This window comes from Miniopterus schreibersii (genome assembly GCF_964146895.1).
Source record: "Miniopterus schreibersii genome assembly, chromosome: 13".
NCBI classification, from domain to species: domain Eukaryota; kingdom Metazoa; phylum Chordata; class Mammalia; order Chiroptera; family Miniopteridae; genus Miniopterus; species Miniopterus schreibersii.
This window is the reverse complement of record NC_138113.1, coordinates 54,010,884-54,024,389: the sequence shown is the minus strand read 5'-3', so window position 1 is coordinate 54,024,389 and position 13,506 is coordinate 54,010,884. Positions and strand designations below refer to the sequence as shown.

General features: G+C 51.4%; 1 protein-coding gene across 3 annotated transcripts in view; it reads right to left on the bottom strand.

Annotated features, from left to right (window-relative positions):
• CNNM4 (cyclin and CBS domain divalent metal cation transport mediator 4) overlaps positions 1–13,506 on the bottom strand; it is a 36,031-nt gene continuing 22,525 nt past the window's right edge. Inside the window, exons 2-9 of one of the 3 annotated variants that reach the window (XM_081156696.1) lie at positions 10,462–10,605; positions 10,039–10,173; positions 8,695–8,864; positions 8,340–8,436; positions 6,734–6,796; positions 4,191–4,229; positions 2,856–3,037; positions 7–2,572 (exon numbers count right to left, since the gene is read on the bottom strand). In XM_081156696.1, the coding sequence (XP_081012822.1) occupies positions 2,375–2,572; positions 2,856–3,037; positions 4,191–4,229; positions 6,734–6,796; positions 8,340–8,436; positions 8,695–8,864; positions 10,039–10,173; positions 10,462–10,605 (1,028 nt within the window). In that variant the 3' untranslated portion in view covers positions 7–2,374. Of the gene's footprint in view, positions 2,573–2,855; positions 3,038–4,190; positions 4,230–6,733; positions 6,797–8,339; positions 8,437–8,694; positions 8,865–10,038; positions 10,174–10,461; positions 10,606–13,506 lie in introns of all 3 variants that reach the window. The other 2 variants (XM_081156697.1, XM_081156698.1) reach the window with 2 other exon arrangements.

Genomic DNA, 13,506 nt, shown 5'->3' with positions numbered 1-13,506 from the left:
AAGATTTCCTATTTCATTTTTTATTACCAATCAAAAATAAATTCCATATATTGTTTAGCAAATATTATCATTGTTTTGTGACAAAAGACACAAGAGTCAACAACAAAACTCCCCGAGAGTCAAACTCATAACAATGCCAAAATAAATCACAAATATATACAAATTAAAATCTTATGCAAAATAAATATGAGTTGCTTGCTATGGTGGCTGTGACTTGCCTACCCATTTGGAGGCCATTTGCAAAGGTCTCCCTTACACAGGAAGACATGCAGGGATGGGCCAGTTCCAGGGTAGAGCTCAGTCCAGGAACCAGAAGTTGGAATAGGAAGTGAAAAATTGCACTGGGAGGAGGAAGTCATCGGACCAGTAATATTTGGAAATAATTATGACCCTTTGCAAGAAGTGATTATAAATGGGGAAGGGAAGAGAGGGGCAGGGGGAGGGGCCATCTGTGGATAGTAACCGTGTGTGCAAAGAGGTAGCGTGGAAGTGTGTGCACCCGCTTTTACTTCACACACACTCACTTGGTTCAGGCTTATGTTCTTGGCCCTGCCTGGCATTCGGGTCTCAAGACCACAGCTTTGCAAGCTTCCATGTGAACTCAGAAAGCAAGCTGCTCCTGTAGAAAACTAATGGGTTTCCCCCCAGGGAACAAAGGTCCAGTGTTTTTTTCTTTCTGGCTAAGAACCCATGGGTGTCACCACCTTCTCTCTAAAATTGTAGGAATAAATTCGGTGACTGGCTAGGAGCAGGCATACTTGGTACAAGACATTTCCAGGTCCCAAGACTTAGGGTTCTCCAGGCACCTGCAGAACAAAGCACTTGAAGAAAGGAGCAAATAGGCAATACTCAGGTGGAAGGCCTGCAGAGTCTCCCTCGCCTGATCTTGGGCCCCAGCAACTGTTCCTCCTGACAAAAGGGCCAACGTGGACCTTGGTCCCGCAGCCTCCCAGCAGTGGGAAGCCTGGAGCTGTGCAGCAGGGCCTGGTTCATTCCCAGGGAAAAGGTGCTGGGGCAGGATTTCCTGTGGGCGTAGAGCTCTGTACCACCAGCTTCAGCACAGGACATCTCACACATTTCAGACATCTCACACTAGGATTACAGATATGGGGAAACGTGACCACCAGTTGTGTGCCTTTGAGGTGGAAACCTTTCCTGGGTTCTGAAAGTGTATAAACAGGGCAGGTAAGCCTCAGCCATGGAGAAAGGGCGTGAAGAACCTGCTTAGGCTGGCTCTCTACATGTCCTCTGTTCTCAATCCCCAGGAGGCCTTGGGGTTTGGATTAGAAGTAGGGAGTCTGGAAAGAGTTCAAGGGTCAGACTGGACTTTCGCTGTGGGGTGGGAAGGGGCCGGTATTACTTGCTAACAATGCTGATAGCCATGACCAGATTCCCTTCTGGAACCAAAAGGAGTATAGCAGACAAGTCACCTCCAATGTAGATGCTGTCCCAAACCAGGGGAAAGCCTTTGGTAAAAGTGAGGGCAGCCTGGGAAGCAGGGGGAGCAATCTGAAAGGTGGGAGACCCTCTGTCTAACACATTAAGTCAGCCCCATTACAAGGGAACAGTTGTCCAAAGGGGCAGATATGAGGCAAACCAACGGAGACAGGGGTAAGTCTTCAGAGGCCTCAACTTACCAGGAAAGTCCATCAGCTGCGTTCTCAGAAATTCCTGGATCTGGTGAGTGACAGGAGCAGGGCTACTCCTCTGTAACTGGGAGCATCATGTCCCTGATCACAGTTCCCCAGAATCTCTCGGCCTCGGCGATGTCAGACAAACCTCGGTGCACGTGTCCGGGCAGTTGTTCTCAATGCTATTTGGTTCTTTGCTTCCTGGGAAGCACTGTCTTCCTCCCAAGAGAAGACCTTCCTCCAGTAGCTGCTGGGACCTGTCTCTGGAGGACATGGAGCAGGAAGAGTGGCTTCCTGAGTCAGGGACATAGCCAGAAGGTCATGGCTGGGAGATTATGGCTATTGCTTCCCGGGGTGAGAAACCCTACCCCTTTCAAAGTTTTTGTGGAAAAAAAAATTTTTTTAAAATAAAGTTCCTTAACCCTGTCTTCCCTACCCCATTCCCTTCCCCAAATGATATTTCAAAAGAGGAGCAATAAGCCTAGTTTAGAAAGTTTCTAGTAAAAGAACCACCTTGCTTGTGGTGGTTGTTCACCACCCCACAGTCCAGGGCTGGGCAGCCGCTACTTCCGAGATGCTCACAGGTCCCTGTCAGAGGCCAGCTTCCCCACAGGCTGGGGGCCACCTGGCTGCGCAGTAAGACAGGTTATCTGCACCCTGTCTGGCCTGACAGGCTCCTTCTCTTCAGGTGGGCCCACTGGGGCGGCCCCCGCGGAGCTGGCGGGGGGCCCCGGGCCCTCCTGTCAGATGGCACTCTCAGGCGAAGCTTTGTGCAGCGTGGCATTGCGCTCGTTGAGGAGAGTTGTGGTCTCGTCCACCACAGGCAGCTCAGGCTTCTCCACCAAGTTCTCCGTACAGATGGTGCACCCATCCAGGGGAAACTGAGGGCAGGTCTCCATCCGCGAGGCCAGTAGCCCATTCTGGTACTGTTGCCGGGTGATCTGCAAGAGGAAAGAATGAGGGTCACTAAGAGCAGGGGCTGGGAGGCGAATCCCACCAGTGACCTGGGGAATCAGGGCCAGCAGGACAGAGGCTGCAAGTCCAGAAGCGAGGATATGAGCAGGGGGAGTCTCCAGAAACTATCAAGACAGTAAGTAGCAAGAGTAAGGAGGAAACTGGTGTCGGGTCTGGGCCCTGTGTTCCAGGTGGTGGAGGAAAGAAAGAGTAGCTGATTTCTGAGACAGTGACCCAAATGTCCAGACCGAGGCCACGGGAAGCACTCACCTTAATGTACTGCAGGTCCATGAGCGCCCGGACACTGAAGTCAGAGATGTACTGGCCTAGGACACAGCTGCCAAGCTGGTTGCTACTGCCTGCCAAGGTGGTTGGGCACGAGAGGTCTGTGTGGTCCGGGTAACTGAGGGAAGCTGAGCGGCTCAGGGTGGTGGGGTGCGATGGGGAGCGGTCTGTGGGGAGAGAGAGGCTGTCAGGCCCCGAGCCACCCTGGACTGTGGTGCCCTCAAAGCCTCCTGTGTAGCCTTGTCCCATGGATGCCCAGCGGTGCTGCCCCCTCCGGGAATGGGAACACTTCTTAAGGACAATCAGAAGCTCTCACCGCGGAAGCTCTGACCTCATCAAAGCAACGAGTTAGTTTGTTTAGCAGTGTTGTGCAATGACTATTAAAAAGTCTACCAAAACAAAACAGAAGACAAAACCAAAGGCTCAGAAAGTTTATGGCCACAAAACCCAAACAACTGATCAGTCAAGGGCAGCACGATGGTTACCCTCGGGTGGCAGCTGCTCTCTTCGTCTCAGTAACAGCTCATGTCAATGGACACAAACCACATACCTTTAAATTATATTAAAAGAAAATTACACAATTTGCACTCTCATCACACACACACACACACACACACACCCTCAATTTGCACTCTCATCACACACACACACACACACACACACACACACACACACACACACACACACACACACACACACACACACACACACACACACACACACACCCCCCCCCCCCAACATGAAACCTTGCTCATAACTAAAAATGCTCTAAAGAGGTCAAACATTTGCTCTGCACATGACCTGTTCTGTGTGGACAGTGCTCCTCACTGGTGTCTGCTCAGCCCCAGCCAGCCTGACAGGGGGCAGGGGGCAGGGGGCAGGAACCAGAGGCCCCAGAACTCCAGGTTTCCCATTCCCAGCTAGGCCCAGTGCCCCTCCCAGGGGGCAAAGCATGGGCGGTGTTGGCGGTGCCTCTTTCCGCCACCAGGGGCAGCAGAGGCCTCATTCCATTGACTGCACCCAGGAAAGCAGGATGACTCAACCTCAAAAGAGGAAGGAACACAGTCCTTATTTTGAAAAAGAAACTGCACACATATTGCGTATCATTAGCTCTTATTTTTAAAAACACTCAGAAAACAATGAAACCCACAAAGAAGTTAATTGTGACGGCATGCTGGCTTATTTCAAACAAACAGGAAGTAGACTAAGCTGATATGCTTAATTAAGTACTAAGTTACTAACTACTAAGTTAGCCGCTCTAACAAATAGCCCAGTAAAGAAAGCAAACATCAGGCGACCGAATGACCAATGGAGCTTTACCAAGTGAGACTGAATCAGGAATACGCCATCTTTGAGCTTCTGTTAGAAAACAGGGAAAATATAGTCTAACTATTCTAGGATTGGGTAGTGTACAATCATTAGAGGATCATGTGCATGTATCACTCATTCTAAACTAAGTAACACCTCAGATTAAGTTCTAGAAGGAAACAAATGCTGGGGATATCCACCTTTCACATTAAGGGAGGACCTGAGACTTTGCTTCCTGGCAACCGTCATCAGTGTAATTCAAATAAACTCTTCTAAAATTTAAAAAAAACAATGAACCTTCACATTAATTATTTGGATCATAGGATGCTTTTAATTAATGCTTTTTTTTTTTTTCCAATCCTCACCCAAGGATATTTTTTCCACTGCTTTTCAGAGAGAGTGGAAGAGGAGAGAGAGAGAAAAAGAGAAAGAAAGACTGATGTGAGAGAGACACATTGATTGGTTGCCTCCCAAAGCACCATGACCTGATCCGAGGTTCAAGCTGCAACTGAGGTACATGCCCTTGGCCGAAATCGAACCTGGAACCCTTCAATCCACAGACCGATGCTCTCACCACTGAGCCAAACCGGCTAGGGCTAATTAATGCTTATTAACATGCCAGAACAGGAAATTAATTTAAAACCAACACAGATTGGTGACATGGCCCATTGAAAACAGAGGCCCTGCCCTAGCTGGTTTTGCTCCGTGGTTAGAGCGTCAGCCTGTGGACTGAAGGGTCCCAGGTTTGACTCTGGCCAAGGGCACATACCTCGGTTGCAGGCCCCATCCCTGGCCCTGGTCGGGGCATATGTAGAAGGAAATCAATCTATGCATCTCTCTCAAATCGAGGTCTATCTCTCCCTCCCTCTCCCTCCACTCTCTGAAAAGCAATGGAAAAAATATCCTCAGGTGAGGATTAAAAAAAAAAAATTGAGGCCCTAAAGAAAAATATAACAAAATATGAAGCATTTGTTTCTGAATAATGAAATTATAATGCTTCTTAATTTTCTTATTTTCCCAATAAGCTATGTTACTTTTATGATTAAAACAAAACAATCTATGTAACAAAAAAGGGATTTTTAATTTGGTAATTCCACTTCTAAAAGAATATTCTAAGGACATAAACTCAAACAGAAAACATTTTTCATAAAGAGGCTTACATCATGGCATCATTTAGCATATAGACCCCATGAATATGCATGAGTGGAATAACAAATGAGAGCACATCTGCCTGGTGGACTCTGTGTGGCTCTAACTAGAAAGCTTACGGAAAAGCATCTCTGGTCCCATGTTACATGAAACATCAGGATTCAAACCATTTATGCACAAACTCCTGGCCATATGTGAAACAAGAAAGTGCAGAAGGGGAAGGGGGAGGCTGGTCCATCTGTTCTCATCAGACACCCCCTGCTCAAAAGCCATTATTACCGGCCTCCGCTTCCATCACAGCCAAAAGTTGGTTGTGTCTGAAAGGGACCAGTGACTTCTTAGTCACCTTTAACTTTTTTTTTAGAAGAAGATCAATAATAAAGAGTGCTTGGGTGCAGTTTAGAAAAAACTAGATGCAGGAATACAAAGGGGGGAAACAGCTGACTGCAGTGCTAGGTTCTTAGGCCTGTGGAAGCTCAGCAGCTTCTCTAAGTTATGCACTGAGACTAGAGCTCAAAGTCACTTATGCTCTCAACCTCCTCAGGCTCACCGGGCCAGGCCAGGACTCTGGTGACTAGGCCAGTGCCTCCCGCCACCATCTGCTGCCTTGGAACACAGGGGACAGGGCTCCTGCCAGTGAGCAGAAATGAGTCTGGCCAGAACAGTCCCCACCAGTCCTGGGATGGGGACTCAGGAGTATAACATACCAAAGGCCAGAACAGCATATGGCATTTGGCCTTCTAAATATTTAGAATGTCACGTTTTAGTTGTAACAGAGAAAGAACAATAATTGAGGTCTAACTAAACAAGTATATCAGTTCGCTCACTGCTCCTGACAATTCTAAGAAGTGTGCCCAGGAGGAAGGCAAGGCTTAGGGAGGGTATGTCACCCCTCGGGATCATTTAGCTGGCAGCTGTGGAGACAGTGTTCACACAGGACTGCCTGGCTGTGGCTGCGCTGCCAGCTGCCCAGCCGCTGCCTCCCCTTGGTAGGAAGACACCAGTAGTCACATAATAAAAAGCAAAGCCTGTGAAGAAAGGTAGAGTTTTTTAGAGAAAGCTGATAAGATGACAAATATGTAAGTGGCTTTGATCAGAGGGGCTGAACAGCTGGGCTCATTTGGCCTGGCTGGCAGCAAACCCCCCATCCCAGCCTATCATCTGAGAGTGTGTATGTGTGTATCTGCACATGCACACACACGCCCCTTCTCAAAGAATGAAGAACCCTCAGGGAAGCCCTTCTAGGATCAGGGCAAAGCTACCTGGTATCACCCCCAGGCGAAGCTGGCCCTCAAGTGTGAACAGGTGGGGAGCCCCAGTGCCTACTGGGACAGGTTAATGCAGCTGTGGCGTATAGGCTCAGGCGACAGGTGGCAGTATAAAGTTCTCCAGCCATGCCATGTTACCTGAGTGCCAGGAGAGCAGGGAGTTCTGCTTGCCAGGTGGACACCCAACCTGGGTTGGAGGAACTGGAGCAAAAGAGGAAAAGGTCAGTAGCAGGTGGGGTCCACGTCAGGGGGCAGGACATGGAGCCACAGGAATGGGCTGAAGAAACAGACCTGCTGTCCAGGCTCCCTCGAGCAGCAATGGGGCACAATGGAAAAGGAGGCATGGCTTTGACGGGGAGGGTGCTCAGGGGAGACCCATGAGCCCTGCTCAGAGAAGGGCAGATGTGGTGAAGGGGCCCAGAGTTCCCACAGTGAACCCAGAGCCCCCAGAAGCGATCTCCCTTCCCTTCTGGCCACTCGAAATGGGAACTGAGGGCCTCCAGGTCAAGGGACAGAACCCAGAACCATTACCCGGGCTCCTGAGGCATTGGGGCAGGGAGTGCCTAGAGGAAATGTCCCATGACTGTGTGTCCTTCTGAACAAGATTTCCCCAAACTGGATGGCAAGAGGTGCTCTCAGGAAGGGCAGAGAAGTCCTCCCCAGGGCTGCCACCTGTCCAAAACCTAGCTCTGGAGCCTTGTCCCTCCTCTTCCCCTCCCCTTCCTTGCAGGCCAGCTCATGCTAGCAGGGGCAGAACTGGGTCAATCAGCATGGATGCCCGGCCCCCCCCACGAGGTCCTTTTTGTCCAAGGACAACAGGCATAGCCAAGGCTCCCCAGAGCTGCCTCACCACCTCACCTTGTAACCTGTCCCCCAGCACAAAAGTGGAATTCCACTCTCCAGCCCACAGCCACCTGGGCCTCTCTCAAGGCTTGGAAGGGTCCGACGATGAGTGAGGAACTGCGCTGGCCCCTTTGGCAAGGGGCGCTTGAGCCACCCAGGACTGGAGAAGCAGAGGGCACCAGGGTGGCCAGGGAGGCCCTTCCTTGGTCTTGTCATAACCTTTCTTGGAGGTTGTCCAGTACCCTCTTCGCTCCAAGTCCCTTTATTCCATCACAACCAACGCTTAACCAAGAGGTAGCAGCTAAGCCTTGAGAAACCAAACCTGTCTGCAGCCTGCCCTGGCCTGGTTCCCAACCTTGGGTACTTTGGTTGCCCTCTCCCAGCCTTCACAGTAAGGCCTTGCAGCCTCCCTCCACATGCCTGCTCTCTCAACTCTCTGCCTGCCGTGATGGCCAGTGAGGGCCACCGCAGCCCGCTGTCCACTGGCGTATTCTACTATCATACTTCTCCTGCTCAAAGGCCATTTACAGCTTCCTGCTTCCTAACACAACCAAACACCATCAGCTTTCTGGGGCTCCTCAACTTGTCCTTACTCCCCAGTATTCCTCCCTTCTGGCAGGCTGGTCTACCCACCGTCCCAGGACACACTCTCAGCTCTCTCCAGGCCTTTATTCAGAATGCCACTCTCCCATCCCCGCCCTGTCCTCTGAATCCTGTCCAAAGGAGCAAGTCACTCTGCTCTTCCACGCCACCTCCTCTAGGCCCCAGCCCCCACAGGTCTCCCTCTCGTCGAACCACCTAGGTTATGAGCCATCTAGACGCCAAGGAGGTGGGGGCCAGTCACTGCCGCTCCCACTCCAGGCCCACTGGAGGGCAGAGCAGGTGCAGCCCAGCAACTCACCAGGGGGTGATGCGGACAGGGCCATGGTCCCGTAGAAGGAGAAGGCACCCGTCTCAAACTTCATGTTCTCCTTCCCAGCCTCCACCTCCACCTTCCCCTGAAAGAACACAGGGTTAGGGTTACGGAGTGAGAAGCAAAAGAAAGAAGACGAGGCAAGAGGGAGACATAGGGGTGATGGCACTGGGAGCCCGAGGAGGGGCTCAGGGGCCCTGACTTGAGGGCTCGAGGGTGGCCACTTGGGAGAGAAGGGCGTAGGGGAGCACAGGCTCAGAGTGAGCCACATGGCCTCGGGGCAGGACAACCCTGCGTCCCCCGTCATCTCAGCCACAAAGGGAGCAGGCGGGGCAGCGCTCACCTGCAGGATGAGCACGAAGTAGTCGGCCGGCTTGTTCCGCGTGTACAGATAGTGGCGGACATAGTATTTGTTGTGCTCGTCGAACTTGAGTTCCTGAATCACATCTGGGTACTTGAGCAGCCGAAGTAGGATCTTCTCTGATATCAGAGTAGGGCTGAACTGGGGGACCTCTGCAGGGGGAGAGGAAGACTTCACATGGGGCGAGGCTGGGCCCTGCCGGGACGGTCACTGCAGCACAGGGAAAGCTCCCACACTGCCAGACCCTTCCCTTTGCTTCCGAGGGAGGGGAGAGCTCTGGGCTCCAGACTGGTCAGACTGGAGTCTGTCTGCCTGTTGGCCTTGAATGGTACCTCCTGTACTACCAGGGCATGACCTTGGGCAAGTTACTTAACCTGTATCTCAGTTTCCTCATCTGTAAAATGGGAATTAAAAACTATAGAGCCCGGCCAGCATGGCTCAGCAGCTGAGCATCGACCTAGGATCCAGGAGATCGAGTTCAATTCCCTGTCAGGGCACATGCCTGGGTTGAGGGCTGGCTCCCCAGTGGGGCGCTTGCAGGAGGCAGCTGATCAATGACTCTCTCTCATCACTGATGTTTCTATCTCTCTCTTGCTCTCCCTTCTTCTCTCTGAAATCAATAAAGATATGTTAAAAAAAAACTTCATAGAGTGGTTGAGGTTAAAAGGGACAATACATGTAAAGCACTTAGACACACCCTTGGCACATGGAAAGTACCCGATGAATGTTATTATCACTATTATCATTATCAACATCATCCATACCCTGGCAGAAAAAATAAAGGAGAAGAAATTACTGAAGTCAGGTTGGGGTAGGGGGAGGGAGTAGGCAGGTGTCTTTCTAATCTGTCACCCAGGTCCCCAAGGGAGCTGTGAATCAGGGTGAGAAGATATATGACATTGATCTACAGGTCAAATCCTGCAGTCAGGCCCAGCACTGCAGGCAGAGGGGAGGTGGGAGAGACAAGAACAGAGCTGGATGCAGCCTCCTAGGTGTGGATGAGCCAGGAAAGGGCCATGCACTGCACCTGGGTGGACCTCCTTCTCCCTCCCACTCTGTGAGCTTCAGTGGGTGGATCTCAGGACCTCCCAGGGCTTATTTTCAAAACTAACTAACTTGATGCTTTCTAGAAGCCGGCAATAGGGAAAGCAGATCGCAGGGCACACCCAGGGAAGTGGGAGCCGCCTCACCCCACCCAGAGGCAGCCGGGTTGCCCTGCACCTCGCATCGGCGTAGCCTCATCCCATGAGGGGAGTAGGCAGGGGCCTGGTCCTTCTCCCTCTGTGACTGTCCCACCAACAATGAAGGCCCTCCTCTCGCTCTTACCCGTGGACAGAAAGCGGTGAGCAGCCAGGAGGAGCTGAGGTGAAATTTTCACCTTGAGTTCATTGTCAGTGTCCTTGAAGGCTGAGAAGTCTCGTTTGTTCTTCTCAGATACCCGTTTCCGGCTTCGGTTGTCAGCTGCCAGAGAACGAGAGTGGAGCTGAGCACACTGTCCCCACAGTGGACTCAGGAACAGAATGGAACCTGCCTGCCAGCTCCCGGCTTTGCCATCCCTCCCTCCATGAAGCAGCAACAATGCCTGGGCCAAGGCAGGTCCCCAGGCTGATGCTAAGGCACAGAGGCCAAGCAACATGCTCCCAGGTTGCCCTGGCCTGTGTCCCTGCACTGTGGCCTTCCCACCCAGGACAGCAGATGTCAGGCCTGAACGGGAAAGGGGCTCTGGGCTTGTGGGGAGGGTGGACTCACTGTACATATCTGACTCGTCCAGAATCTCAGACTTGATGATCTCCTCAATGACGTCCTCCAGGGTGACCAGGCCCAGGACCTCGTAGAAGGGGTCACCTTCGCCCTCATTGTTCACCTTCTGCACAATGGCCAGGTGGGACTTCCCTGGGGGACAATGCAGTGAATCAGACAAGAGCAAAGGGATCAATCATGAGACTCCTCCACCAAAATGTTAACACACTTGGGGTCATGAGTCATTGGGATGGGGTCAGGGGTGGTTTTTTCCCCTTTTCTATATTTCCTGAGTTTCTATTGCGCACAGATACTGTTTTTATGAAAAGGAAAACTAAAGGTATTTTTTAATGTCAAAGCATTAAGGACCATTGGCTTAAATAGAATGAAAACAGCAAGGTCCTCCTGGGGAGAAAAAGACCCACACTGACAACCCGAGGACAGAGAAGCCATATGTCATAGACAGGTTAGTGCCAGCTGGACAAGGGGCTCCTCAGAGGGCGCCCACCTTCCATGGGGCTTTAAGGGCCATTCACAATACCTCACCCAGCTCCTTGGCAGAACTCCCCTGAAAGGACCCTGGGGCCACAACACGGTCCAAGGCAAAGGCTCTGTATTCCCAAAGCCATTAACAAATTAGCCCAGTATAATTAGGCCAGGCAGGCACTGTAATTAGAGAAAGTCAGGAAGGGGGTTGGGGGAAAACCTTCCACAGAAGCTTTGTGGAGTGGCTACGTTTCCCAGGCCCTCCTGGGTCCCCACGCTGCTCTTGTGCCCCTGAACCCAGTGTGTGACAATAGGAAAACCCAGAAGGGTTTGGCCCACACTCCAGGTTGAACGAAGGGAGTGCCCCACACAGGGAGACAGATGTAGAGCAGCCTCAGGGAGAAAGCCCTGGGAGAGCTGTGAAGGTCATGTCAGTCTCCTCACAGCTTCCTCTTCACAAGCCAATCTCAGGGCCTCACTCTAAGGACGTCCCTGCAGATCCCTTAAGGCGATAGCCCCAGCAGGCACTCTTCAGGACTCCTAGGGGGCCCCTTAGGGAGAACAGAGATGCCAGCTCTCACACCCAGCATTTGAAAAAAGAAAGTGAAGAGCGTCTGAGCACACCCATGTGATGGGGGAATGCTGTCCTGTGAAACATTCACACACACAGTGTGGTCACTACGATACACTATTTCCAGCTTGGAGCTATGGTCAAAACACTGAGCACCTTGTTAGACAGACCAGGGCTAGACTTGGCTAAAGATTTCCCAGTGTCTTCTAGAGATGAGCCAACAAGAGCAGGCGATCTGCCAGGGTCAAGACAGTCAGGGCTCAGACACTGGCCTCTTCGCCTGCCGGAGGTGCCCCCTCCAGGACAGCCCTCTAGAGAGAAACAATGCTGAGGGGCTGGGGCAGCCGGCTTAGACATCATCAGACAGGAACCAGAGTTAAAGCAGGTAGGTTTTACTACCTTCCAGACTAGCACACTCTAGGAGTCAGTGATGCCCAGGGCTGGGGGAGACAGATAAGCCCTCACAGGCACTCTGGTTGGTGGGCAGGAAAACTAACACATTTCAGGAGGCTGATTTGGCAGCACGTCTCAAAACGAAGGGTCCCTAAGCTTGGTCTCAGAATTTCCGCTCGCAGGAACTTATCCTATGATGTATGTAACCTTCACTAAAGCAGAAAAACACAAAAGCAAAGGGGGTCATCAGACTATCCTTTTTCACAGCCTCAAACCAGACAACCTAAATCAGTAGCGATGGAGCAGGAGCGCTGCTCAAGGGCTACTGCTGCCAGGGGAGAGGCGGCAGGGCTGGAGGGCCGAAATATGGAGGGAAACCCAAAACAGGCCATTAGTGGAAAAGCAAGTGATGGGACAGAATGTATGGTGCCATCTGCCTGCATAGAAATGGGGGTAGAGGGGAAGGGGATTGAACTGTCTGGAAGAGGTAACAGAGGTCACCTTTGGGGGCTTTTGAAGTTGGGGGGCTATTATCACTTACTCTATACCCTTCCATATTGTTCTATTTGATGGGCATGTTTTCCTTCTATATATTTTTTTAACTGACAAAAATATTGAGAAAAACGAAGTTAAGGGGAACTGGTGAGAGTCTAGAGGAGCAAGGGCCCTGTGCCTGTACTGTGGCACATGGAGCCCCAGGAATGGTGTGCATCTCTGACTGGTACCCAATTAGCAGCACCCTGCTCAAACCCCAGGAGTCAGAGCCACTGCAGACTCAGCCTCAATAATCTGAGAAAATGTCCACCCACTGAAACCTCCAATCAACCCATGGTCAAGGGTTGCACTAGGTCTCACCAGGAAAGGCTGTTGGCTCCTCTAAAGGACAGAAATATCCTTCCTGTGAGTGAAATGAGCGGATTCCTTGAGCTGGATTGGGGCAACTCTCCGCCTCCCTGCCTGCTTTCTGAGGCTTCTGTCTGTGGAACCCACTGGTGTATGTGGCACTCTCTAGTGGCATCATCATCAAGATGAGTACCTTGTAGATGTGCAGGCCTGGGGCACTGCGCAGTTACCCCTGCTCTGCACCCTAAAGAGCCTGGTGCGCTGGCACTGTGGCTGGCCAGCTGTGGCCCCATACCAAGGGCCAGTTAGTCACCCTCTGCTGTCCTGACCACTGGATCCTGGGCTATGTTTGCCTTTTCTAATTTGTCTGCCCAAAGGGTCATTTTAAAAAATATGTTTTTATTGATACATATATTTTTTACTTTAGAGAGAGAGGAAGGGAAAGGGATGGAGAAATAGAAAGATCGATGTCAGAGAAATATCGATCAGCTGCTTCCTGCATGCCCCCTACTGGGGATGGAGCCTGCAGCCTGGGCATGTGCCCTGACAGGGAATCGAACAGGTAAACTCTTGGTTCACGGGTCAATGCTCAACTACTGAGCCAGATCAGACGGGTGGGGGCATTTTTATTTTCTTAGCAGAATGTTCCCCTTTCCAAAGTCAGCAATGACTTCCAATGGTGGGGATCTCATGCTCCCCTGTGGCCCCTGGCCACTCTCCCTCTTTGGGTAATTTCCTGGTGTTCCACTGACCACAGGGCT